General features: G+C 38.9%; 2 protein-coding genes and 1 long non-coding RNA gene across 3 annotated transcripts; all 3 read right to left on the minus strand.

The window, feature by feature from the left end:
• Positions 1-6,195: 6,195 nt before the first annotated feature.
• Positions 6,196-8,055, minus strand: LOC113468766. Its single transcript, XR_003392402.1, has 2 exons — positions 7,676-8,055; positions 6,196-6,584 (listed from the first exon to the last, which is right to left on the minus strand). It is a non-coding gene; the product is annotated as an uncharacterized LOC113468766 (long non-coding RNA).
• A 667-nt stretch (positions 8,056-8,722) lies between these two features.
• Positions 8,723-14,231, minus strand: LOC103512442 (probable serine/threonine-protein kinase clkA). Its single transcript, XM_026825913.1, has 4 exons — positions 14,042-14,231; positions 12,912-13,210; positions 11,372-11,520; positions 8,723-9,289 (listed from the first exon to the last, which is right to left on the minus strand). Exons 1-4 carry the CDS (start codon positions 14,095-14,097, stop codon positions 9,059-9,061), a joined length of 735 nt encoding a protein of 244 aa, XP_026681714.1. The 5' UTR covers positions 14,098-14,231; the 3' UTR covers positions 8,723-9,058.
• A 7,248-nt stretch (positions 14,232-21,479) lies between these two features.
• LOC113468765 (proteasome subunit alpha type-2-like) lies at positions 21,480-27,025 on the minus strand. Its single transcript, XM_026825910.1, has 3 exons — positions 26,945-27,025; positions 24,413-24,568; positions 21,480-21,510 (listed from the first exon to the last, which is right to left on the minus strand). The coding sequence occupies exons 1-3, from the start codon at positions 26,965-26,967 to the stop codon at positions 21,480-21,482; spliced, it is 210 nt and encodes a 69-aa protein (XP_026681711.1). The 5' UTR covers positions 26,968-27,025.
• Between the last annotated feature and the right edge of the window lie 129 nt (positions 27,026-27,154).

Genomic DNA, 27,154 nt, shown 5'->3' on the forward strand with positions numbered 1-27,154 from the left:
AATTTTGAGTTATCATGTGTACCGGAAAAAAATCTGCTGGAAAAACATACATATCATGCTTTAAAAATGTTTTAACGAATAGGTAAACATGTACTTTGTGAAGATTGCACAATAGGAAGGGCTTAAAAAATAAATTTAACAAGCTGGGCCCGTCCCTCCGGGAATTTTTCAGCCCGTAGTTTATTTGATCGTGATTAGAGAAAATCAGTACCTATGTACCTACCAACTTTTCAGTTCTATGCGAGCAGTATAAATAAGCACTATTATTATAGTAGGTTTTACATAATAATTGTGACATCTCGCATACCCTTTTCTATCAAATCACGAATTATTTGTGGTGATGCAGAGCTTTTTCACAACTTTAGTGGATTTCACAGCATTACCTACTAAACGCTTCCTTTGCAATCAATTTCCATACTTTTCAATAATATTCTTACATTGGTAATGCCGCCAAGTTTCCCTTTACTTCCTCTCGTATTAACCTCACAATCCCTCATTTTTCTCTTCAGTTCAGAAATTTCAGATTCTAAATTCAATTAAGGTTTTTTTTTTCTCCTTTGTTTATCTTTATTATTTTTCCATTATTTTTTAATCAATATAATTATACAATAGGTAGGTATATGAAGCTTTAAGATGCAAGGTTACACAAGGTTATTCTGGGCTATACAGGGTGTCCACAAATTTGTAAAAAAAAAAATGTAAATGTAAATGCAATTTCTTTGTGTTATTATGTCACAACTTTGGTGCTCACTGCAGCATTGTAGGATTTTCCCAATTGTGAAATGATCCACTTAACAGATATAAAATGGAGTAGGCATACATATCTGTAAACCTAGAATACATATTGATCTCAATGAAGCCATTGATTCCTTGGATTTTGTAAAAAAAAAAAATGTAAATGCAATTTATTTCTTTGTGTTATTATGTCACAACTTTGGTGCTCACTGCAGCATTGTAGGATTTTTCCCAATTAAGTATCTCAATAATCCTAACAACCAATGTTTACCTACCATGCTGGCACCGGTCGCTATGCGCATTTACATGTCATATATATCTCAATAATCCTAACAACCAATGTTTACCTACCATGCTGGCACCGGTCGCTATGCGCATTTACATGTCATAGCTACATTTTCCTCACGAGGCTGAGTGGGCCCCGCAACAGCCAGTCACGGGATCAATCATTTGCATGATACAATATTCTTGACCCCGCCGGGAATCGAACCCGGGTCTCCCGCGTGCAAGGCGAGTGCAGTGACCACTACGCCATGGGAGCTGACTAAGCGGGTTCGATTCCCGCCCGGGGCGGATTTTATCCTGATGGGATAATGTTCGTTCTCGGAACGGCTGCAGGCTTTCTCCTATCCTGTCTTCCTTCTCTCTTCGATTTCGGGACGATAAGACCCTAGCAGTTACAGTTTCCTCTGTCTCTGTCAAACCTCTTTTAAAATAAAATAAAAAAAAACTCTTTAAAAAAAAGATACGAGTAGATTTTTTTTTCTTTTCTGTAGAGCCAGTTATAATAGCCATTCTAACAGTTACTAGTTATTGGTAGTAGTTACCATGGTAACGCTATTTATTAAGGATCTCATTAAATATCTGTAATTCTGTACAGATAGGAATCGGAGTAGCATACTCATTCCACGTTCTTTATCATTAGAAAACGAGTTGGATTTATTATTAGAAAACTAGTTATATTTAGCATTAGAAAACTATAAGTTGTATTTATTATTCGAAAAGCAGTTATGAGTGCTATTACGGAGGTACTTTTTCATCTGTGTGAGGCACCTCCCTATAGTCCTGAACAGGGCCGTCTCCAGGATTTTGTCGAGGAGGGGGGGCAAACCTCTTTAGTAGGCTATTATTATTTTTGTGGTCAATGTATGAAATAATATCTAGGGAAAAGTTCTATATCTCGGCTGGGATCGAACCCACACCTCCCTTGTTTACCAGGAGTTTATCTTCACCATTCCAACACGAAAATATACTAACTTAGAAGAGGCAGTAATGAATACTCATTATTATCAAATTTAAATTTAACACCAATGCAATTTATTTTATCATTAATATCAATATTAAACAATTTCTTATAATAGACATAGTAATTATATCTCTCACAATCACACCAACTTTTCTTTCTATCTCATTCTTTATCTATTTATATTTATTTCTTAATGTCAGATTGTTTGAGGGACGAAACTAGATTATAGTTCAGGTGAAGTATGCCAGCCTTGTAAATACTAGGTCGCGGGTTTGATTGCCGCCCGGGCCGGATTTCTCAAACAGATAAGGCTCGTTCTAGGAACGACTGGCGATTCACTCTTCGCTTTTGGGACGAAAAGACCTTGGCAGTTACAGTTCCCTCTATCAAACCACTTGAAAAATCCCTTTCCTCTTCTCTCTCGTCCTCAATGTCAATCTCATTAAATTTCAAATACACAAAATCACACTTCTCTCTCACCATCTCTTCACAGTGATTTCACACACAAACACATTTTGCTAGTAGGCAAGTCATATCAGAATCCATAATTTTAGTAAAATGGTAATAAGGAGAGGGGGTCATTTCACGAAACATTCGCGAATTCCACATTTAAGGGACTTTTCAGTTTCGTTCTCATTTCGGGACTTTTCAGTCCTCTCTCAGCAGGATAAACAAGTTCAGGGGATTACTCAGCCAATAAGTCAGATACAGATACTATCTCCCTTAATTACAGGGAGTTAAAGAGTGAATTACATGTTTTAGGATGTGACTACTTGACTAATGGCGGGGACCACGATCTAAGTTCAAACTTAGTAAGTTTAACTTTCGGATTAAGTAATGTAATTCGCTAAACATATTGAAATCAATCGGGGTCGAGTGGATTGGAACACATCACATGCCTTCAGGCACACTCCATTTGTCAAGGGTTTAGGCATTGCCTGGCCCTTGGGATCAATGGTTTGGATAAGTCCTCCTATGGGGACAGACCGACAGACGACACCGAAGCGAATACAATAGCCCGTCCCTTATACCTTTTATTATTACTATCGTAATAATAAAGGAAGGATGGGCTAAAAACTTATTCCGGCCCTACTGAAAAATGTGATTTTCGCACTTACGCCACTTCGTGTTTGAGACGACGATATAATAATAATAATTAATCTTGTAAGGGCAGAAGAAAAATACTTATTATGCCCAGATCTATGATGCATAAAATTGAAGAAGCAACGTTGGTCTTGGTTGATATCCGGATGGGTAAGGTCTGCATCAGTCTAATTAACTTGGAGGGTAGCGCCTCTGGCTTGTAAACGCTAGGTCGCGGCTTCGATTCCCGCCCGGGGCGATCTTTATCCTAACCAGATAAGGTTCGTTCTCAGAACGGATGGCTTTCTCCTGTCTCCCTTCGCTATCGGGATGATAAGACATCAGTTACAGTTCCCACTGTCAAACCTCTTTAGTAGGCTATTATTATTTTTGTGGTCAATGTATGAAATAATATCTAGGGAAAAGTTCTATATCTCGGCTGGGATCGAACCCACACCTCCCTTGTTTACCAGGAGTTTATCTTCACCATTCCAACACGAAAATATACTAACTTAGAAGAGGCAGTAATGAATACTCATTATTATCAAATTTAAATTTAACACCAATGCAATTTATTTTATCATTAATATCAATATTAAACAATTTCTTATAATAGACATAGTAATTATATCTCTCACAATCACACCAACTTTTCTTTCTCTCTATCTCATTCTTTATCTATTTAATCATTTTCTAAATGTCAGATTGTTTGAGCAGCCTTGTAAATACTAGGTCGCGGGTTTGATTGCCGCCCGGGCCGGATTTCTCAAACAGATAAGGCTCGTTCTAGGAACGACTGGCGATTCACTCTTCGCTTTTGGGACGAAAAGACCTTGGCAGTTACAGTTCCCTCTATCAAACCACTTGAAAAATCCCTTTCCTCTTCTCTCTCGTCCTCAATGTCAATCTCATTAAATTTCAAATACACAAAATCACACTTCTCTCTCACCATCTCTTCACAGTGATTTCACACACAAACACATTTTGCTAGTAGGCAAGTCATATCAGAATCAATGATTTTAGTAAAATGGTAATAAGATGGGGGGGGGGAAGGGGGGGGGCGGCTATTCCATGGCATATTCGCTAATTCCACATTTAAGGGACTTTTCAGTTCTCATTTCAGGTACTTTTCAGTCCTATCTCAGCAGGATAAACAAGTTCAGTGGATTGCTCAGTCAATAAGTCAGATACTAACCCTATAGCCTAGATCTAGAGGGAGTTAAAGTGTGAATTACATGTTTTAGAATGTGACTACTTGACTAATGGCGGGGACCACGATCTAAGTTAAAACTCGGTAAGTTTAACTTTCGGATTAAGTAATGTAATTGGCTAAACATATTGAAATCAACCAATCAGATTACTGATACCAAGAGTTAAACCGACTTTTTAAACTCATTCTGGTCCCGGTCATGAGTAGTTCATTGAAAAGAGTAGTTCTTCATCTATAACTCACTCACTTTTTTCTCTAGGGCAGATGTTTTTCTGTGTAAAGATCTGAGTGCGAAATGATTAATGAAATAGCCCCCAAAGGATAAGTATTAAGGAAGGGGAGGTAATTGAAAATAAACTCGTCTTGACAATATTTTTTACCATTTTAATTTAATATATTCTAATTTCTATGTACAACAACTTATATTTACACAAAATGTGTCTCTTAAGGGCCAGGTCCCGCAATCACTTGTTGGCTGGTCGAACCAAGAGTTCCAAGTTTTAAACCATCTTTTTCTCATGGTGTTTGTTACTCTGTATGTCTGTCTGTTAGTTTCACCATACACAGTTTACACAAAATGTGTCTCTTAAGGGCCAGGTCCTGCAATCATTTGTTGGCTGTTCGAACCAAGAGTTCCAAGTTTTAAACCATCTTTTTCTCATGGTGTTTGTTACTCTGTATGTCTGTCTGTTAGTTTCACCATACACAGTCCAGATCCTGCAATCACTTGTTGGCTGGTCGAACCAAGAGTTCCAAGTTTTAACCGATCTTTTTCTCATGGTGTTTGTTACTCTGTATGTCTGTCTATTAGTTTCACCATACACAGAGAGGAAATGTCTCATTAAATCATAGGCTCCATCTATGTAGGAACCTTTGATTATTATTGTGTATTACTTTTTTATATGATTCTTTTTTTCGGAATGAGTAACACAGTTTAATGAACCACAAGAGAAGAAAAAGACTAAAAAAAGAGCTTTCTAATAAAATCATAATACTCTTTTCCTATTCGCATCTGATAGGTCAGACCCCGACTGTTTACGTCAGTCGGCCACCATACACAGAGAGGAAATGTCTCATTAAATCATAGGCTCCATCTCTGTAGGAACCTTTGATTATTATTGTGTATTACTTTTTTATATGATTCTTTTTTCGGAATGAGTAAAACAGTTTAATGAACCACAAGAAAAGAAAAAGACTAAAAAAAAGAGCTTTCTAATAAAATCATAATACTCTTTTCCTATTCGCATCTGATAGGTCAGACCCCGACTGTTTACGTCAGTCGGCCAATCAAATAACAGCTCGAATATTTAAACCAGCCAATAGTAACTGCAGAACCCACCCCACAGGGACACCTATAGGAAATCCGTTAACAATATATTCAGAGTTTCAAAAATACCTGGATTAGTTACAAATAGTTTTACATTATGCCTTCACAATAGAACGCTTATGTTAAGCAACGCCGAGCGCTGAATGTAAGTGGATAGGTGACTGATTACCGTGCCAAGGGGAATAGATTAGAGAATAAAATAGATCCTGTTTATACTGCCAGAATGAGACTGAAAGGTCCATTTACTCCCGCAGTCTAAACAAGGTCTTGCCTATTTGGTAAAGAACACTTTTAACATTTTTTTATAAATAAAAAACCTTGCTTAAAAAAAAAACGAGAAATGAATAGCTCACCCCTAATGGCCAGCCAGGTTGTGTTAGGATATACTTACGGGGGTGTCACCACGGGAACTACATGCCATTGCATTCCCGATGTTTGTACTTTGATCTCTCCCTTCTTCTCCTCCTCCTCTGTCTCTCGTTCACTTGTCTCTGTGTCCAACACTCTCCACCCATTCCTACTGCTATTACTACTGCCAGTAGAGCTGGAAGGAAAAAATAATAAAATAAGCAGAAAAAAATACGAAAAGGCATTGGATAGAATAACAATAAAAACGCTAGTTTAGAATCTTTAGCTGTAGCTGTACACCCTAATCAAGTGGAGTTTAATAAATTGAACCATTTTGGACGAAGACAAAAGCATCCAAATATGATTCCCCTGGAAATCATTTTGAACACTCGTACATGGGTATAATTTGAAACTTTACGCCCTGAGACTCCAGTCTCATTTGGATCATTTACATTTTTACTGAACAAATTTTCGTAAATTGTGTTCACCAAAATTATCAGATACGTACGAGATTTGTTTCATTCGATAAATTTCTCATATTGTAACTTGGAAACGTCTTTTCGCGAGAAATTCCAACAATATAATAAGAAGAATTATAGACTGTGGACTCAGGGCTGCAAGTATTGCACAGTTACCTATCTGATGCGTTCACAGTAGAACGATCAAGTTAAGCAACGCCGAGCGCTGCATGTAAGTGGATAGGTGACTGACTACCGTGCCAAGGGGAATAGATTAGATAATAGAATAGACCCTGTTTATACTGCCAGAATGAGACTGATAGGTCCATTTACTCCCGCAGTCTAAACAAGGTCTTGCTTATTTGGTAAAGAATACTTTTAACATTTGTTATAAATAAAAAACCTTGCTTAAAAAAAAGACTGTCACCTAAAACAAGAAATCCTGGAAGAGTCACCAAGCTGGTAGCATATGTCTTAATAATGGTTAAAACTCATTCTTATACAAAATAAAATAAAATAAAAAAAAAAAACTAAAACTCATTCTTACCTTAGTACCCTACACAGTGCAGTAAATCAACATGGTTATTCAATTGGGGGGAAAAAAATTATATACAACAATAATTATTATTTACAAATCTCTCTAAAAAAACATACACTTACAATATTTTAGACTACAAACGAAAAATAAATACATGTACGACAGTGTGTGAATACAATGGAAAAACATACGCCAAAAAATGCTGTACATAGAAGAATAGAGAAGAAACACAAAAAAGAAAGAAGAAACACAAAAAAGAAGGAAAAAATAATAAAATAAGCAGAAGAAAATACGAAAAGGCATTGGATAGAATAACAATAACAATGCTAGTTTAGAATCTTTAGCTGTAGCTGTACACCCTAATCAAGTAGAGTTTAATAAATTTAACCATTTTGGACGAAGACAAAAGCATCTAAATATGATTACACTGGAAATCGTTTTGAACACTCGTACATGGGTACAATTTGAAACTTTACGCCCTGAGACCCCAGCAGTCTCATTTGAATCATTTACATTTTTACTGAACAAATTCTCGTAAATTGTGTTCGATTCAAAAATAAAAACAATCAACGATCACATTCACCAAAATTATCAGATACGTACGAGATTTGTTTCATTCAATAAATTTCTCATTTTGTAACTTGGAATCGTCTTTTCGCGAGAAATTCCAACAATATAATAAGAAGAATTATAGACTGTGGACTCAGGGCTGCAAGTATTGCACAGTTACCTATCTACCTATACCTGGTCATCAGGTAAAAAAATAACTTGTTAGTTACTAATAACAAATTACAAATAAGTAATTATGATGGATTTTCAATTGAAAGGTACCTAATCAATCACTGAGGAGACGGAAAAGATACTAGGTGAAATCCCTGCCATTTTATCGTTCACTAACATTTATTTCATTTATGTTAGAATTTCTACTTCAACATCACCAATTTTCAACATAATAGGTAGGTATTTGCTTAGGTACATCTCTCCAAGTTATTACAACAATAGAAAATGCGTCCTTTCCTGTTACCATGACAACACAAAACGCGTCCTTTCAAGTTTCCATGACAACACAAAATGCGTCCTTTCTTGCTACCATGACAACACAAAACGCGTCTTTTCGGTCAAAAATTAAAAATATTTAAATTAAATATCAAGGTTTTCCGAAAAACGGCCTGCGGCGCATTCCCCCTCATATTCCTTGACGTTCTGCATATTTTATTTAAATGAAGAGGTAATTTTACTGATTTTTAAGTACCTCCGCCCCCATAATTTTCTGGAAACTCATGGAAATCTTCTGGAAAAGTCATGGAATTTCATTCCGGGAAAAGCGTATAAACTGTCTGGAATCTGTCATGAGGAAAGAGAGAGATATCAAGTCTGCATCAGGAACGTTGTATTTCTGATTAGGACCATATTTCGAGATAAAACTTTGTTTTAATTGGATTATGCCATCTGATGAGCTAATTTTAAACTTTGGATTAAGATCAGTCAATCAGCTTGCTTGATCCAACTGGATTAACGGATTAAGGATTAATCAGGATCTCTATAGTGTGGCCCTAGTCATCAATACCTATCTTATCTCTCTCCTTCTTTTTCAATATTTTAACTACCTACCTACTTTATTTTAATCGAATGTCTTTGTAATGTAGAGAAATTGAAAATTGTCATTCTTTTCCCCCTCTTGTAAATAGAAATTTTTACCATGACAACACAAAATGCGTCATTTCCTATTTCTATGACAACCGATAGCGTTCGCTCTGGTTACCATGACAAAAAACACAAAATGTGTTCTTTCTAGTTATCATGACAACACAAAACGCGCCCTTTCTTGCTACCATGACAACACAAAATGCGTCCTTTCCTGTTTCCATGACAACCGATAGCGTTCTCTCTGGTTACTATGACATCACAAAACGCGTCCTTTCTCGTTTCCATAGCAACACAAAACGCGTCCTTTCCTGTTTCCATGACAACCGATAGCGTTCTCTCTGGTTACCATGACAACACAAAACGCGTCCTTTCTCGTTTCCATAGCAACACAAAATGCGTCCTTTGTTACCATGACGTCCATGACAACACAAAACGCGGTCTTTCTCATTTCCATTACACCTGACACCTAATGTCTTCCCCAGTAAGGTCTATGTCTGTATTGGTGCCGATGTTTGTTGTTGAAATGGTTGTTATTATTGTTATTGTATTTGTTGTAGTAATGGTATTTATCATTGTTGTTGTAGGACTTTCTGTTGTTATTGTTGTTCTGTTGATAGTTGAATGGGTTGTGGCCACCTGGTTTATAATAGTTGGAGAACTTGCCGCCGCCATTGTGCTGGGATTTTACTTTCTTCACCTGAAATTTAATAAAATAATGTTCGTTAGAGGACATTGAACCAATCTTCAGTATCTAAATTTTTATAAGTGGATGCCCTTCGCACTCAAGCTTTGCTATTTCTTTAACAAGGGATAAGACCTTAGCAGTTAAAATTCCCTCTATCAAATCTCTTATGCATTGAGATTTAGACAAGGGGTCGTATAACTTTGTCTTGGATTTTGATTTACATATATTGTATTATGTAAGATTCTATTATTTTTATGAAACAAAGAGATATACTTAAATCATGATTTATTTGTGGTGAAGCTGAGAGCTTCTTCACATTTTTTTTTTTTTTTTTTTTTTTTTTTTTTTTTTTTTTTTTTTTTTTTTAAAAAATTTTTAAAGAGCCCCTTTTTTTTTTCATCAGGTAAAAAATAACTTGTTAGTTACTAATAACAAATTACAAATAAGTAATCATGATGGATTTTCAATTGAAAGGTACCTAATCAATCACTGAGACGGAAAAGATACTAGGTGAAATCCCTGCCATTTTATCATCGTTCACTAATATTTATTTCATTTATGTTAGAATTTCTACTTCGACATCACCAATTTTCAACATAATGGGTATTTGCTTAGGTACATCTCTCCAAGTTATTACAACAATAGAAAATGCGTCCTTTCCTGTTACCATAACAACACAAAACGCGTCCTTTCAAGTTTCCATGACAACACAAAATGCGTCCTTTCTTGCTACCATGACAACACAAAACGCGTCTTTTCTTGTTACCATGACAACACAAAATGCGTCATTTCCTATTTCTATGACAACCGATAGCGTTCGCTCTGGTTACCATGACAAAAAACACAAAATGTGTTCTTTCTAGTTATCATGACAACACAAAACGCGCCCTTTCTTGCTACCATGACAACACAAAATGCGTCCTTTCCTGTTTCCATGACAACCGATAGCGTTCTCTCTGGTTACCATGACAACACAAAACGCGTCCTTTCTCGTTTCCATAGCAACACAAAACGCGTCCTTTCCTGTTTCCATGACAACCGATAGCGTTCTCTCTGGTTACCATGACAACACAAAACGCGTCCTTTCTCGTTTCCATAGCAACACAAAATGCGTCCTTTGTTACCATGAACGTCCCGATTGACAACACACAAGCGCCGGTCTTTCTCATTTTCCATTACACCTACCACTAATGCTTCCCCAGTAAGGTCTACTGTCTGTATTGGTGCATGTTTGTTGTTTGAAATGGTATGTTACACTCTTCGAGAGTCGAAGTGGTGTTTATTTTAGTACTAAATTCATATATGAGAGAAACAAAGTATTTTTGCTTATCTTAGAATGTATTATGTTTCCATATACATTTAGTTTTAGGGTTCTGTTTCAATATGCTGGGGCAACAGATTTAGAGTTACGTATTCTCTAAACTATCTACCCTTAATAATTGACGATTCCAGAATAGGGTAACCCAATTTCTTTATCGTTTCGCAACTCACGGCTTCCCGTGAGGTAATATTTGTTAAATCTATGACTTCTAACCAAGTTACAGGAGATTTGCTTGTAATAAAATAATTTAAGTCCACTTCTTTCATTTTTTTAGGGTCGTGTTACCGCCGCGCGCCGTTCAGAGAGGTTCGATATAATATTTGGTCCACCGGTGTTGGGTAAGTTGATAAGTTGTCTTTGTTGTTATTGTTGTCTTTCAGGATGTTGTTGTTGTTACTCTATTTATAGTCATGGTAAATGATGGTTGTTTATGATTATTTTGTTATTATTGTTGGTAAAGTTGTTGTTTTTTTTTTTTTTTTTTTTTTTTTTTTTTTTTTTTTTTTTTTTTTTGATATCACAGCATTACTAAGAGCCTCCTGTACTATTTCTGATATACCTATATTTTTTTTACACTGGTAATGCCGCCACTGGTCGCTACCCGACGAGGCTGAGTGCACCCCGAACTCCAAGCACAGAGTCGAAAAAAACCTCGGCCCCACCGGGAATCGAACCCGGGACCTCCTGCGTGCAAGCCTAGTGTGATACCCACTCGGCCACGGAGTTTGCTTAAGAGATGTACTTAAATATTGAAGAAAATAAAAGTCACTCACTCTGCCACGATCCATGTCCTCATCTTCTTCCTCTCTATCTCCCCCTCCTGCATTATAGCGGGGGAATTTACTATTGTTCTGCGGTTGACTACTCGACTGCTGTACCAGGGTGCTGGGTTCATCACCCCACGATGTCACACTGTTGGAGCCTGAAACAAAAATTCGTTTGTAAAACAAATATTTGATTTAACCAACTTTTTTAATGTATTTTTCCTTTTTTTATTCACAATGTAAACTGATCTCCTGTATTTACGTGTAAAGTTGTAAATGAAGATCTTCCATTAAAATTAAATTAAATTCGTTGAAATTACTACCATACATGACTACATACATATTGTTGGGTCTTTCAAAGGCAAACCTGATTCTAAGATTGAGTTCAAACCAGTAGCAATAACCACATTGAATGCACCAGTTCCCATAGGATCACTTATGTTAAGCAACGTTACGCATGGTTGGTATCCGGAGAGATGATCATCTGGGCAATCGCGTGCTGGCTTTTCCCAGACCCACTCAGGCTGGGTGAGGTTAATATGAGGAGGCAAGTAGCTTCTCAACAAATGGAGGCTAAAACCTCTCTCATTAAACAACCTTAGTAGTTATACAATGACGTTCCGTCGTATGTATGAAGTCTAAAGATAAACTTTCTTTAGTTTAACTTGAAATGAAAATCTTGCCAAATTTCATGAAATCCAGCCAGTTAAGAAATGACATGAAATTGGCAACATTTTTCGTCTTAAGTGAAACTAAAATTTAACTTTGGCTTTCATACATACGACGGTTAAAATCCCCTTTAAAAAGGCTGGCTCTCATAAAAGAAGAAAAAAGGGCTACAGCTACAATTTTTGCTAACCTTAAAGAATTTATAATATTTTTAAAGAGAAGAATGAAATTTAAATTACATAAATATTATAAATGAACTCCCCATCCGTGGCACAATAAGCTCTGGTTATCTTATACGGATGGGTGTGCCATTTATAATTCATTTATTATGTTCTGAGAGTTTGAAAATTAAGAATGGAAACTTAATAAAAAAAATGTAAATGCAATTTGTGTTATTATGTCACAACTTTGGTGCCCACTGCAGCATTGTAGGATTTTTCCCAATAAGTATCTCAATAATCCTAACAACCAATGTTTACCTACCATGCTGGCACCGGTCGCTATGGTAATAGCCTGGCGGACACCAAATTACCCACGATGAAGTTCGAACTTTGATGAATTTTGAAATGGTTTCTCAATTTTTTTCTTCTCATTTCGAGATTTCTGAAGTGAGTAGCGATTGAGCGTTATCTCTTCCGCGCTATCGGTATTCGATCATTTCGCGTCAACATTTGAACGTAATACCTCATGGACCCGAAAATAATAGACTTTGGCTATGGTTTGGAGTGTTTTTGGGCTCGCAGATAATAGATGTAAATATTTATTCATTTCTAGTGGTGATTGCTATCATTATGTAAGACACGAAATGTGAAGCCCGTCTTGATCTTCAATTCTTCACAGAGGCGGACCGAGTGTGGAAAATTAATAAATTAAATCTCACCATACGAGTTATTCCCGCTCAGAGTCCGTCGGTTCAAATATTCACTCACTCCCGCACCTCCACCGTTCACTTTACTTCCCCCATTGGTCGGGGTAGCACCTGGCGCATTCAATCGACTTCCCCCGGTGCCAGCCGATGACAGACTGGATGTGAAATAGGAGCTCCCGGTAGAACAAGTAGAGGAGGGGGAGGGGGTGGAGGGGAAACAAGCCGGGGACACACTGGTGGCGATCGTGTCGAACGAGGTGGAAACCGACGCACCGCCTCCGCCTGATGAGGAGGACTTGGACTTGTTTGAACTGAAAATGAAAAAGATATTTTGTAAATTAACCTTAGTTGTAAAAATAACATCTTGAAATGAAATAACAAAGATATTTTTCATTTCAAGAGGTTTGATAGAGGGAATTGTAACTGCTGAGGTTTCATCGTCCCAAAATCAAAGAGAGAAGAACAGGATAGAAGAAAGGCAGCCGTTCCGAGAACGAACCTTACCTGTGTAGGATAAAATCCACCCCAGGCGAGAATCGAACCCGCGACCTAACGCTTACAAAGCAGAGGCGCTACCCTCCAAGCTACCTAGGCTAGCTCCATTGTAATTTGGTCAAATTCGCAAAAGATAAGATTCCATGCCTCGGCTGGGATTGAACCCCCGCCTCATGTACTAGCTAGACTAAACGAGCACCTTGATCACTACGCAACCAAGGGGGAAACAAATGAGTTTTGTAAAAAAAAAAAAAAAAAATGAAAATGCAGTTTCTTTGGGTTTTTATGTCAAAACTTTATTATTATTATATCACAACTTTGGTGCTCACTGCAGCATTGTAGGATTTTCCCAATACCTCAATAATCCTAAAATCCTCATTTGGATGATACAAATTTCTTGACCCCGCCGGGAATCGAACCCGGGTCTCCCGCGTGCAAGGCGAGCGCAGTGACCCCCTAACCAGGGAGCTGACCCATCGTCATAATCTGCAGAAGACTACTTAAGCTGGCATTGCTGCAAATGCCTTGATATCCTCTATTGTACAAGTGACCCAAAAAACACAACCCCGACCCAAACTTGTGACTTTCGTTAGAAATAAATAGCTCACCCCCTAAAGGCCAGCCAGGTTGTGTTAGGATATACTTACGGGGGTGTCACAACGGGAACTACATGCCATTGCATTCCCGATGTTTGTACTTTCATCTCTCCCTTCTCCTCCTCCTCCTCCTCCTCTGTCTCTCGTTCACTTGTCTCTGTGTCCAACACTCTCCACCCATTCCTACTGCTATTACTACTGCCAGAGCTGTTGGATTTACTATTGCTGCTGCTGGAATAGACACAACCAACATACCATTAGGTAGGTACTTACACGCCGATCCTATTTAAATAGACAAAGGCTAGGAAGAAGAAGAGGTATTTACGCATATCAAAAACTATGAAGACGAAAGATCGGATGTTGGAAAAAAAGAAAATGTTAATTGAACTGTTGTTATTAAAAAAAAAAAAAAATTTTCAGCTATACCGACTATACAGTTATAGAGAGATGGTAGAAGTTAATGTGAAAGAACACTCAAATAAGCATAATCTATTAGGATAAGGAAAGTCGTGTGATGTTCACACCAGATTTTTTTTTCCTCATGCTAATTTATGCACAAGCTGAAATTAAAATAACAACTGAAACTGAAACCATTACAACTAATAGGTTTGACTTGACTACAGCAACTTATCATCATCGTAATTATCACAGTCGCTTGTCTATTCACAAACTGACGGCTATTAATTCTGTATTCTGTACGTGTTTAAGAGGCGAAAAATCAGAGAACAGAGAATGTCCAAACACTGAATGGGGCAGTTACAAAAATATCATTTACGAGTAAAAGGTAGAAGCGTAAAAAAAAGACAAATTGACGAAGTATTAAGGTGTGTCCACACATAGTCGACCGGCCGGACGTCGACTGAACCGTCCACACTGCCTCGACAACATAGATTCACCTTGTCGATCGACGGCCGCCGGCCGGTCGACTATTTGTGCCAACCAGTGGCGTAGCGTGGTCTAAATTCAAGTGTAGGGCCTTGTAGGGCTCATGCACAGGTCTACCAAGTCCCATCACAGTAGGTACATGCCATTAATATTTATGGGCATTAGAGTGAACTTTTGAGTTGTATGGCCGCCATACACGCCATATACATACACGCTACGCCACTGGTGCACACATCTTTTTAATGGGGACGATTCTTTACAGACCAAGGTCATATCAGGCCATATCCAAATATCAGTAGGGAAGTAAGACCATTCTAAGGAATAGGTAAAATGAACTCCCCTTCTGCCGGGAATTGAACCCAGGATCGCCAGAATGCAAGCTTCGTGCGATACCGACCACAACTATATAACAGAGGCTCCTTATCAGAACTGAGGAATTCGGGGACCTAACAGTCCCTACGCCAAATATCAAGGTCATCGTTAGTACAGAGAGAGGACTAGACTGGTCGCAAATTTTGCTGATAGGTACCAATTTTTCATTATCATGCACACAATAGGGAGATAATATAACTAGGTAATTATGTATATAACATATTTATGTTCATGAATCATGACAAAACTGACATGATTCATGTTACAGATAACAGTGGACCACGGTTATTTTAGGTGTAATATCCGTACATAATGAAATGCAATTTGCATCTTGAAAAAGTTTTTCGCTAGTATGGGGTACCTTATTGAATTTTTGCATCTACGTACCTACTATGTAAGTAGGTACATATATATATGTACTTATAATGAAATCTCGATATACCTTCGGGTATAGGTTTAGGTTCTGTTGTCAAGCTCCGTGATACGTAGGTACATAACATACTACCTACTTATTATTTTTTTCCATGTGGTTTACACCTCTGAGCTTTATATCGAACATTATCCAGGTCACATCAACCTGATTAATCTCAGTACTGAGGCAGTAAGGTTGGTATAACCTGGTCTATGACGGTGGTGTAGTGGTTAGCGCGGAGAACTTTGGATCTGGTGGTTCACGTCTAAAGAAAGCTATAAAATTTATCGCAAATGAAGTTCGCTCCGGACAGGGATCGAACCCGCGACCTAGCTCTTACGAGGTAGGTGCGCTACCTTCCCAAGCTAACTAGGCCGGCTGTTATCCTTGATAAGGGTAATGATCAACATGGGGTATATTATTATATAGTGCCCGCGATTGGTTTAGGGGTACTGCCCCACAGGTTGAGAACCACTTGTCCGCAGAGCTATGCCATTAAGTGAGGAATTTGTTTTCAGGAGGCAAAACTATCAAGACAGACGAATGTATTTTATTGCCTGCAATTTATTCAAATCGCTACCTCTACCTTCACAATTTCAGCTTGGCTTAGCCCTTTTCCTCCCAAATGAGGAAATCATATAGGTATGTATATATATATATAAAAAAATGAGCCAGCCTAATTAACTTGAAAGATAGCGCGCCTACCTTGTAAGCGCGAAGTCGCGGATTCGTTTCCTGCCCGGGTGGGGCGGACTTTATCCTAAACAGAATAGAACTAAGGTTTGTTCTCGGAACGGCTGGCTTTCCCCTGTCCTGACCTCCTCCTTTCGATTTCAGGACGATAAGACCTCCGTTGTTACAGTTTCCTCTTTCAAACCTCTCAAGTCATAGAATATAGGTGTATTCTTCCTTGGACAGTTTCCCGAAAGAAAAATACACCTAATGTAGGTACGTGGGTAGCATCCATGCTATACAGATTGCTACAGTGGGAGGCTGCGAACTGATAAACCCTCCCATTCTTCCATTGTAGCCCACTAGCCCATATTATGTAACCTAGGTACTCGTATAATTATGATGAGCGATTGAGTGAACATTATAACTTGTAACACAAGTGCTTAAATCAGATTGAAAGGGCCAGCTTAGCTTAGGTTAGGTCTCGTTTCGCCACGAGCTTTTTCTCTCCATGGAGTTCATTAATTATCACCCCACATATCTGCACTCCCCAAAGATATACATATATTATGTATACAGACTCCACAGTACTGCATACAGATATATAATATGTATACAGACTCCGCACAGATCATGCAGGTCCATATCACGTGCTTCAAGCAATCAAACGGAATGTGTGTCAAATTTAATCAATATATTGTGAAGTTCATGTTCTAATAGGTGTATTTATGGAAGTGCTCATACCATATATCATTTATCTTTTTGTATAGCATGTTTCAAAAGTTATTTATGTATAGGTTTAGGTAAAGGATGTTTCAAAAATTCTCCCCAGCCAGTCCAGTTAACTTGGAGGAATGGAGGGTTTTAGCGCTTCTGTCATGTAGGCGCTAGTTCGCAGATTAGATTGACCGGGGGGCCGGGGCGGATTTTATCCTAAACAGATATGGTTCGTTCTCGGAACAACTGGCTTTCTCCTACCCTATCTTCTCTGTTCTCTTTCGGGACGATGAGACCTTAGCAGTTACAGTTCCCTCCTATCAACTTCGCGAAACGTTGCCCACCTTCAGTCATTCATTGTGAACTGGTGTATTCAACCTGCTGTTTCCACCGGCGAAAATAATATACACAAAACGTAGGTAGTAGTTACCTACTCCTACCATAAAGTAGAATCGGGGTTCAATCAACTTTTTGTGGATAACACAATTCTGCATTACTGATTAAAAATGATTTCAGCCAGCCTAGTTAGCTTAGTTGGTAGTGCGTCTGCCTTGTAAGCGCTAGGCCGCGGGTTCGATTCCCGCCGCGTGGTACGTATTAGCATTCTCACTTCTGTGAGCCCTTCCAACCAACCACTGTTTTCTGACCAGTTGTCAGTTTTAGTACCCAGTTGTTTTATCTCTTTTTTGCATCCTGCTACTTATTATACATACAAGCTTAAAATAGAATTGATCGCCCCTCAGATTTTTTTCTGGGCAGATTGCGCCCGCGCCTTGAAAATGTTGCCAACCCCTGGTTTAAATCAAACTTTCTGAACGTCAAGTTTAGCGCCAACCTCCCACCTGTTAAATCTAATACATACCTCTAATTCTAATACTTCCAATTCTAATCTAATACCTCTAATTCTAATACTTCTTATCTCCTAATTCTGAAATTCCTAACTCCTACTCGTTTCCATTTTCATTCAATCTTGATTATCAAACCAGTTCATTGGCGATAAATCTGTCACGGTGAAAAATGAATCCATTCAGCAATTTAGTTTCCATGTAGGTAAAATGATTTAAGATTACAATAATGATTGGCGCCTACGTTTGGATCGACCTAGCCATAAATCTTACTCCAATGTCTGCCCCGTGCGAATTTCTTTGCTTGATTCTTTCCTTTTGGCTTGCTTGAATTTTTCGTTGCTCATTTTCGTGATTTTTAAGAGCTAGTGTTGGAATTTGCACGAAGTTTTTACTACAAAAGTAGCTAGAAGCTACGCACGCTATCGATATTGGAGATTTGCGTACGTAGAGTAGGTCTGTGCATTACGTAAATAAATAAGAATTAGGCACGTTTAAAAATAAATTTAAATAATACCTCCCACTTACCGTAGTACCTAGGTATCACCGCTAAAGGCTATTGAATGGAACTTAAAATACGTAGGAATTAACGTAATAGGTTAGTACCTATGTACCTACCTACGTAATAGATCAGTTGCGCTTACTTGTGTGATGTTTCAAAGTCATAGAGCAGGAAAAATGAGGACCAACGGAATTTTTCTTTTTCTTCTACGACTTCTAGATACAGAGATAAATCGATTTAAAAATACCGATAAATCGTAAAGTTTGACGTCACGACATATGCTCCCGTAGGCGATGACGTCATAATTCATGACTCCCGCTTCGTTTGTTTGTGCGCAAGCGTTTCTGCGCATTTTGACATTAAGTCTGACGTCACAACTCTTTGAACTCTTTAATTAGAACGGCAATTAAAAATTGAATTTTCGACCTTTTAAAGTTACTTTTTCGGAGTTTTGACTTCAGATTTGGATTTTTCACAACTTTTTACGTAGGAATCGACCTTTTATTCAGAATTTTTACCCAACTGCAACTGCTCCATTGATACCGGATGTTAAGCCGTGTCCACACATAGTCGGCGGCCGTCGAGCGATATGGAATAAAAACAAGCTGGGTCCGTCCCTCCGGGAATTTTTTAGCCCGTAGTTTATTCGATCGTGATTAGAGAAAATCAGTACCTACATATATGTACCTACCTAATTTGTTTAATATTCAGTTTATTATCATTCTTGATTTGATTTTACTTTCATGTAATGACCATCCATTTATTGGCCTTGCTCGGCGTAGCTTAACATAGGTGACGCTAAAACCGGTCCTAAAATAACGACTGAAGTGTTATCTAAAACTTTCTCTTGAATTCACAATAGGAAAACCTACATTAACATAACTACCTATGTACAGTACATTAACATAGGAACGCAATCCTTATCACGTTTATATTCTGACCTCTGATAAGAAATCGATTGTCTTACTTACCTACTTGCGTTTCCTAAAAATTCCGACCTGCTGATTTCAAAGTGTCCTTATGACGTAGGTACAAAAACTACCTATGTATACCTAAGTAGGTACAAAATCTATTTAGGTATGTACCTATATCATACGTTATACCTAACCTATATATGTACATAATGCTGTAGGTATAGTGTATGAGCTAATGTAGGTAGGTATAATGATTATATGGGACATTGAACCTACGTAACCCGAGCAGGTAGTACTTACCTACATATTATAAGTGCAAATCACCAACCTCAATCATGTAGGTATTCATGCACTTAGTTTTCCGCTTTTTATTTGCACATTGTTTATGTTTTGAAGAAAATCTACGGAAATTTCACGGGGTTTCTGAACGTGCCCCCCAGTAGATGTAGATTTTTAAAGATGGGGATTCCAAAGAGAGCAGTAAAAAAATCTCTTTGTAAGAGAAAACAACATCTAAAAATAAAAGCGAATCCAAAGGATCCAGATTATTGAATCGAATGCGGATTCCGGATCGGTCGGTAAAAAAAAAGTAAAAATTTTGTTCCACATACCTATTAAGTAGGTAATTTTACAATGATAAGCGAATACAGTAGAACCTCGATTATTTCAACTAATTGGGATCGAAGGGTAGTTGAAATAATTGAAATCCCGTATAAAACATTAGGTACAATGAAAAAGGGGCAAAAATTAAGATACAAAAGAACAAAATGGTTAATAAATACCGTATTTTGAACTGATTTTGGGGTTGAAATAATAGAAGTTGAAATAATCGAGGTTCTACTGTATTCTTTTATAGATAACACACAAATTCATTTATGAAACTCCGGTCTTAGTTACAAATTATTAGTTGGAGGTCCTCATAGGTCAAGAATGATGGTAAGATAAAGCAGTCTCATATTATGATTAATTGATTAATTTAGCAGAATTTAATTGGAAACGAGTAGTTTGAGATGAATGATAATGAATTCAGACAAGACATGCTATGCAGTTTTTTTTTTTTTTTTTTTTTTTTTTTGGGGGAAATTTTGTGGGTTTTAAACCTACGGAAGAAGTAGGCTACTCCACTGTTTTACCCCAGGTAAGTCTTGGACGGTATCTAAATCACATCAGTAGCAGGGTCGTATCCCGGATTTTATCTAGGGGGGGGGGAGTTTTTGATATTGATATTGATATTCAAAAATAAATATTTTGATATTGATATATTGAAACAGTGATATACCTACCGGGGGGGAGTGGATGCTCTAAAGTTTGGGAGTCTGGTCTACAGTACATACCTCGGTGGTGTAGTGGTCAAGGCGCTCGCCTGGTAAACAGGAGGGCGTGGGTTCAATCCCAGCCGAGGTATGGAATTTTATCCGAAGTCGACGCCGTCGATCGACGTCAACTGAAATCGTACACTGCCTCGACAACATAGATTCACCTCTTCACCTCGTCGATCGACCATCACCCGTAAAATCCATTGGGAGCTGGTGCTTTCAAAGTGCTATCCCTACGCCGCGCCGGCGAGTTACACGAGGAACAATTGTCTGTTGTCCCCTAGATTCCTAGAGCCCGAACGATTCATGCCAATTTTGTTGCCTAATTTGACCGTCAGATCATCTGACGGTGTAAGGTGCCCTATATAGTGTTCTTACTGTATCTTATCCCGACGCAGTGGGATTTTTATCCCTTTTCGGGGATTTTTCAGGTCTGACTGGGATCAAAATAGATTTAGGGATTTTAAGGGATAATAATTTTTATTCATCTAATAAAAATACATTAATTATTTAAAGTCAATATTTAAGGGTATTTGAGTGAAATTTCGCAACCCGGGTCTCCCGCGTGCAAGGCGAGCGCAGTGACCACTACGCCATGGGAGCTGACGCATAACGCTAATTAGAAGTGACCATCGACACCAACATTAGCCCTTTCCGTTCTTTGTGTCCCCCCGTTTCATTAACCCCTTCCGTTCCTTGTGTCCTGTTTCAGATCCACTTCAGACGAGGCCCTGCACCCCCTCAATGTCCCCAATAACCGGCGAGACTCTCAAGCAGCCTCGGAGGCGGCCGGAAGCTATTTTGATCTCAGTTTTAAACCTACAACATGGGGTATATTAGTGCCCGCGATTGGTTTAGGGGTACTGCCCCACAGGTTGAGAACCACTTGTCTGGAGAGGAATGCCATTAAGTGAGGAATTTGTTTTCAGGAGGCAAAACTATCAAGACAGACGAATGTATTTTATTGCCTGCAATTTATTCAAATCGCTACCTCTACCTTCACAATTTCAGCTTGGCTTAGCCCTTTTTCTCCCAAATTCGATTTCAGGACGATAAGACCTTCGTTGTTACAGTTTCCTCTTTCAAACCTCTCAAGTCATAGAATATAGGTGTATTCTTCATTGGACAGTTTTCCGAAAGAAAAATACACCTAATGTAGGTATATACGTGCGTAGCATCCATGCTATACAGATTGCTACAGTGGGAGGCTGCGAACTGATAAACCCTCCCAATCTCCCGTTGTAGCCGACTAGCCCATGTTATGTACCTAGGTACTCGTTAACTCGTATACGTATGTGATGAGCGATTGAGTGAACATTGTAACTTGTAATTGTAACACAAGTGCTTAAATCAGATTGAAAGGGCCACCTTAGCTTAGGTTAGGTCTCGTTTCGCCACGGGCCTTTTCTCTCCATGGAGTTCATTAATAATTATCACTCCACATATCTGCACTCCCCAAAGACAGATATATGTATACAGACTCCGCACAGATCATGCAGGTCCACATCACGTGCTTCGAGCAATCAAAGTGAATGTGTGTCAAATTTAATCAATATATTGTGAAGTTCATGTTCTAATAGGTGTATTTATGGAAGTGCTTATACCATATATCATTTATCTTTTTTGTATAGCATGTTTCAAAAGTCATTTTTACTTTTTTAGGTTTAGGTAAAGGATGTTTCAAAAATCCTCCTCAGCCAGTCCAGTTAGCTTGGAGGGTAGCGCTTCTGTCATGTAGCTGATGGTGGTGCCGGAGAGAAAGTACCCCTCATTTTGGTTTGTAGTTGGAGGCTGTTGGTCTGTATAACCTACTGGGCAGCGGCTTCTCACTGCAAGTTCGCAAATTCGATCTTCACCCGAGGCGGATTTTATCCTAAACATAAAAAAATCGTAGTTGGAAAGACTGGCTTTCTCTCTTGTCTTCTCTGTTCGATTTCGGGACGATAAGGCCTTAGGTGTCGCAGTTCCCTCCTATCAACTTCGCGAAACGTTGCCCACCTTCAGTCATTCATTGTGAACTGGTGTATTCAACCTGCTGTTTCCACCGGCATTTTTTTTTTTTTTTTTTTTTTTTGTTTTTTTGGGATTTTTGGGCTTTTTGGGGGGTGTTTTTTTTTTCTCCTATTTTTTTTTTTTTTTAAATACCCAATGTACATGCCTACTTTGATGTTATACCTATATTTTCATAGATCTGTAATGTACATGTACACCGATATATTCTACATAATTATGTACATAGATGTGTGCAAGTGCAATGTACATTGATTTTATTTCCAATGCATGCTTATCATGTCCTATTTCGTAGCTAGAGCATGAAAGTGAACGTTCAAAAATAGCCTGACATTCAGGCCGATGAGATTGAAATTGAACTTTCAGAAGGTGAAGTACACCTCTCTCTCTCTCTCTCTCTCTCTCTCTCCTCTAGTTTCTCCCTCCTCTCTCTCTCTCTGCCTCCCTCCCTCCATAGCTCCTCTCTCTCTCTCCCTCTCTCACACCTTCTTCTCTCTACCTCTCCTTCCCTCTTTCCGCCCCTCCCTCTCCTCTCTCCCTCTCTAGTTTCTCTCTACCCGCCTCCCTCCCTTCATCTCTCTCCCTTCACACTCTATACTTAGACAATAGTGGAATGAGGAAGTGATAACATAACACTTTGTTATCATTACAACTTGTGATGTGGTGAAATACATCAATCCTGTATGTGGGTGGATAAATTGCTTCCGAAAACGAAGAAGTTTCAATTTTCATGACCATTTGATGAAACCTACATACTTATTTCCCATTTTTTTTTTTTTTTTTTTTTTTTAAGGGGTTCGCCACTGGGTTACCTTTTGTATAGCTAAGGTTTTTAGGGAGGGGGGTTTTACCCTTAATCCGGCTTGCTAAAAGGAACTGTACCAACGGAAGGGCACCACCAGGAGTGGAGCCCTTCTGTCTAACCGTCGGCTGCTTACGGTTAGACCGCCTAACAGACAGCTGTCTGTCAGAGAGCGTCGGAACGGTCTCTCAGACGCTCTGATAGACCTAGATCGGAAGCTTTTTCCGCCACACACGTTGGATTTGTCAGACGCTCTGAGCGTGACTGGTCGGCATAACGCTAATGTTTCTTTGTGTTATTATGTCACAACTTTGGTGCTCACTGCAGCATTGTAGGATTTTTCTCAATATCTCAATAATCCTAAAATCTAATGTGTACCTACCATGCCGGCACCGGTCGCTATGCGCATTTAAATGTCATAGCTACTCATTTTCCTCACGAGGCTGAGTGGGCCCCGCAACAGCCAGTCACGGAATCAATTGTTTGCATGATACAAATTTCTTGACCCCGCAGGGAATCGAACCCGGGTCTCCCGCGTGCAAGGCGAGCGCAGTGACCACTACGCCATGGGAGCTGAAGCTGACGCATAACGCTAATTAGGAGTGACCATCGACACCAACGTTAACCCTTTCCGTTCTTTGTGTCCCCCCGTTTCATTAACCACTTCCGTTCCTTATGTCCTGTTTCAGATCCACTTCAGACGAGGCCCTACACCCCCTCAATGTCCCCAATAACCGGCGAGACTCTCAAGCAGCCTCGGAGGCGGCCGGAAGCTATTTTGATCTCAGTTTTAAACCTACCCAATGTAGCAGTTGTTTCATTGCTACGAAATAAAAACGGCGGTGAAACACTCATCTTAAAAAAAAAAAGGCAGAATCAGTAAAGGTCTCAATGAGGCTCTCAACAATGTGATACCCACAAAAATTAGGGACCCTCAGCTTCGCCACAAATAATTCACAAGTTATTAGTACTAACCTTTTCTCCAGGAAGGTCTTTCCGTTGACATAGTTTCGGCCCATAGCGGTGGCTTTCCAGGCAAAGTACGCTCCTGAGGGATCACACTGGTATAGGTAAGGACGTTTGTTATCCCACCCACAGATCAACAGGGATACACCAAATGGTCTGACACCTCTGAAATGAAAGGGTACGAAAAATTAAAAACAAAACTCAGAAAATTAGGTAATTAAACAATTTGTCAATTATTCTGGCAGTATGTCACCATGATGAAAATTAAAGAACCAAGTTCCCACTTCATTTTCCCGAGTTCGTTCTCGGAACGGCTGGCTTTCTCCTATCCTGTATTTCTTCTGTCTTCGCTTTCGGGACGATAAGATCGAGTCGTCAAAATCTGTGCCGTAGAATGCCCATCCCGTAGTATGTCTCTCATTAGATGGGCGATAAGACACACAATACTTTCAATTTAGGTGTTGCTTAGTCAACTCGAGAACACCAGAAAGCAACTTGAAAAATTTGCAATCGAAAAACGAGTGCAAAATTTTGTCGATGCGATGGTGGGAATAGAACCCGGGACTTTCTGCATGGCAAGCAAGCGCGTTACCACTGGACTAACCGTGCCCCCACCACTGGACTCACCGTGCCCCTAATAAGGCCAGTGGCCTGAAATCAAATTGATATCAAATAATGATTCATTTGATATCATCTTCTAGGATGGCAAAGCTGAGAAGCTACTCCGGGACTTGGAGAAGGAACAGGAGCTGAAGAAAATGAACTCCACCAAAGAGAACCAAAGTCTGTCGGCCCGCCTCATCAAGATGGTTACTATGGCAACTGGGATCAAACCATTACTAGTCATCACCGTCCTGTTTGCGTTGCAACAACTGGCGGGCATCTATATTACCATCTTCTATGCTGTGCAGTTCCTAGAGGTAAGGGAAATCTCATTCCATTGAGCAGAATCGAGCATATGCATTTGAATAAAAGTTCTGTATCAAGGTTTATTCGAACATTCCGGCGTAAATTGTTGGCAAAAATCTAACGCTGAGGTCAATACTGTGAAATAGTGTCTTGCAAAGGTCAAAAAGTCTGCCTTGTAAGCGTTAGGTGGCGGGATTTTTCAAATCGACCTACCTCGGGATCTAGAAGTCACAAAATAAAAAGAGAAATATCCGTAAATCGTCATGAAAAGGAAAAAAAAGAAAAAAAAAATCTCAATAAGCACATGAGCTGTATTAAAGATTCCTTATACAAAAAGCCCACTCTGAGACTTACACCCATATTTATGAACAAAATGCTGGCTCTTAAGTTCGTGCTAAGCATAGTCTCAAGGCAATTGAAGCTAGGTGGCGGAATTTTTCAAATCGACCTACCTCGGGATCTAGAAGTCACAAAATAAAAAGAGAAAAATCCGTAAATCGTCATGTAAAGGATGAAAAAAAAAAAAAAAATCTCAATAAGTACATGAGCTCTATCATCGCCGCAATATTTTATATGACATGTTGTACTCTGCCAACCTTGTTCAGCCAAAATTGGCATGTTGTACCACTTTTTGTTGTACCACGTTATAGCTCTGTTCCAGGACAATCAGATTCCCATAAGAAATACATTGAAATAAAAGCCCTATAGGGGTTCAGTGTACAGAAACGATGGGCATGCTACGACACAGACCACATGCGTTTAATGTAGCAGTTGTTTCATTGCTACGAAATAAAAACGGCAGTGAAACACTCAACTTATACTGACACCCATACAGAATTATTTATGAACAATGTAATGTCCTTCAAGTTGCACTGAAGCATCAATTCTAAAAGTCTGTTTCGCCAAGAGCAGAATCAGTAAAGGTCTAAATCAAGCTCTCAGCAATGTGATACCCACAAAAATTAGGGACCCTCAGCTTCTCCCTAGATAATTCACAAGTTATTAGTACTCACCTTTTCTCCAGGAAGGTCTTTCCATTGACATAGTTTCTGCCCATTGCGGTGGCTTTCCAGGCAAAGTAAGCTCCTGATGGATCACACTGGTACAGGTAGGGACGTTTGTTATCCCACCCACAAATCAACAGGGACACACCAAATGGTCGGACACCTCTGAAATGAAAGGGTACGAAAAATTAAAAACAAAACTCAGAAAATTAGGTAATTAAAGAATTTGTCAATGTACGAAAAATTAAAAACAAAACTCAGAAAATTAGGTAATTAAACAATTTGTCAATTATTCTGGCAGTATGTCACCATGATGAAAATTCAGTCTACAACTCAGGTTGATGTTATGTACTGAGTTAAGCTAAGCTTGAATCGAATTTTTTTCCCTTTCATTTATTATTTTCAACCCTCTCTTTTCACAGTCCTAGAAAGGCTAACATGGTACTTAACAAACTTAATGCCTGTCACCCACATATTCCTTGGTCTATCTGTTCACCTTTTTACTTTCTAATTCTATTACTATTCCCGATATTTTCAATCAATGTTCTGTACGACTAACAGGTACCTATATTTTTCCTTATAGCCGACTTTATTACAATTGTTATCAGTTACCAAAGTCTTAACTTACCCAGACTGTGTGTACTCTTGCATGATTGCAGCTACTCTTTGAACCAGTTGCTGAGTGGGGATATTTTCCTAAAGTCGACGCCGTCGATCGACGTCAACTGAAATCGTACACTGCCTCGACATTCTCGACAACATAGATTCACCTCTGCACCTCGTCGATCGACCATCACCCGTAAAATCCATTGGGAGCTGGTGCTTTCAAAGTGCTATC

The sequence above is a fragment of the Diaphorina citri genome, unplaced genomic scaffold (genome assembly GCF_000475195.1).
Source record: "Diaphorina citri unplaced genomic scaffold, Diaci psyllid genome assembly version 1.1 scaffold838, whole genome shotgun sequence".
Classification (NCBI taxonomy): Eukaryota; Metazoa; Arthropoda; class Insecta; order Hemiptera; family Psyllidae; genus Diaphorina; species Diaphorina citri.